Source organism: Sporobolomyces salmoneus (genome assembly GCF_050403485.1).
Source record: "Sporobolomyces salmoneus JCM6883 DNA, S_salmoneus_JCM6883_v1_ctg207, whole genome shotgun sequence".
Lineage (NCBI taxonomy): Eukaryota > Fungi > Basidiomycota > Microbotryomycetes > Sporidiobolales > Sporidiobolaceae > Sporobolomyces > Sporobolomyces salmoneus.
This window is the reverse complement of record NW_027480956.1, coordinates 1-1,119: the sequence shown is the minus strand read 5'-3', so window position 1 is coordinate 1,119 and position 1,119 is coordinate 1. Positions and strand designations below refer to the sequence as shown.

Sequence of the window (1,119 nt, the reverse complement as noted above, 5' to 3'; positions counted from 1 at the left end):
GAGAAAGGGAAGTCGAAACAAACGAAGGAAGAAGCGGCTTTGGTCGAATTATTGAGTCTCGCGAGTGGACAACCGGGAATGAGGGAACTCGTAGCCAATGAGGCAGGGGAATGGTTAGAAGGCTTACTAGAGCGAAGGGGAGAAGGGATGGGGAGAATGAGAGCGATGGCAGGGGTTGGAATCGTTAAATTGAGATTGGGCAAGAAAGAATCGACAATGACGACGGGTTTACCTCCTTCACCTGCTCAGCCGGAACGACCGACGAGATGGAGCTTGGAGGATATAGCAACACTATTCGTCGATCTCGTCGTCAAGACAAAGCAGGAGGAGGAGGACGAAAAGACTCTGTTGAGTTGTCTCGAAGGACTCGCTTATCTCACTCTCACCCCGTCTCGCGAGCTCAAACGGATCTCTTCTCGACCTCAGTTCCTCACTCGACTATTCACTCTCGACGGCAAGAAGGCTCGTTCGGCTCCTCGAGATTTCGCCGTCGCAACTCTACTCGATCATCTCACGCGTTTCCCGTCGCCTGAAGACGCGCAGTCCGATGCCGCTCAAGTAGAACGACTGAAACGATTTGCATCTGCGGGAAGGAAAGCGAAAGACGTCGCGGAACGGGAATCTACCGAAGATATTACAGCTCGAGTTTCACTCATCGTCCAACATACCCCTTCCCCAATCCCTCTCATTCGTCTATTCTGTCTCTCTCCCTCTCTCCAAACTCGTCGACTAGCAGGCTCAATCCTCCATTCCTTCGTGACCCCTCAACCTCTCCGGGGTCAACTGCTCCAATCCGGCGTCGCTCGTCTCCTCCTCTCCCTCATTCGAAACATCCCTACTCCTTTCTCCGTCAATCACGATCTCTCTCCCGTTCAAGCACTCTCGAAATTACTCATTACGGCGAATCCTCTACTCGTTTTTGGTCCAACTCCTTCCTCCCCTTTACTCCTCGAAGCGACAACCGCTCTCACTTTACCATTCAATACACTCTCTCAGACTCCTCTACTAGCGATCTTCGAGTCGTTGATGGCTTTGACGAATATTGCTTCCCTCGACCCGGAATTAACCGACAAAATCGCTCGACTTTCGCTTCGAGATCGACCCGCTACGTCCCTCCTC

The 1,119-nt window shown here is 52.2% G+C and overlaps 1 protein-coding gene across 1 annotated transcript; it reads left to right on the top strand.

The window, feature by feature from the left end:
- JCM6883_003068 (uncharacterized protein) lies at window positions 1-1,119 on the top strand (the record flags this gene model as incomplete). The annotated part of the gene is made up of 1 exon (XM_076635747.1): window positions 1-1,119. A coding segment is annotated over one exon (1,119 nt), but the record flags the coding sequence as incomplete, so codon positions are not given.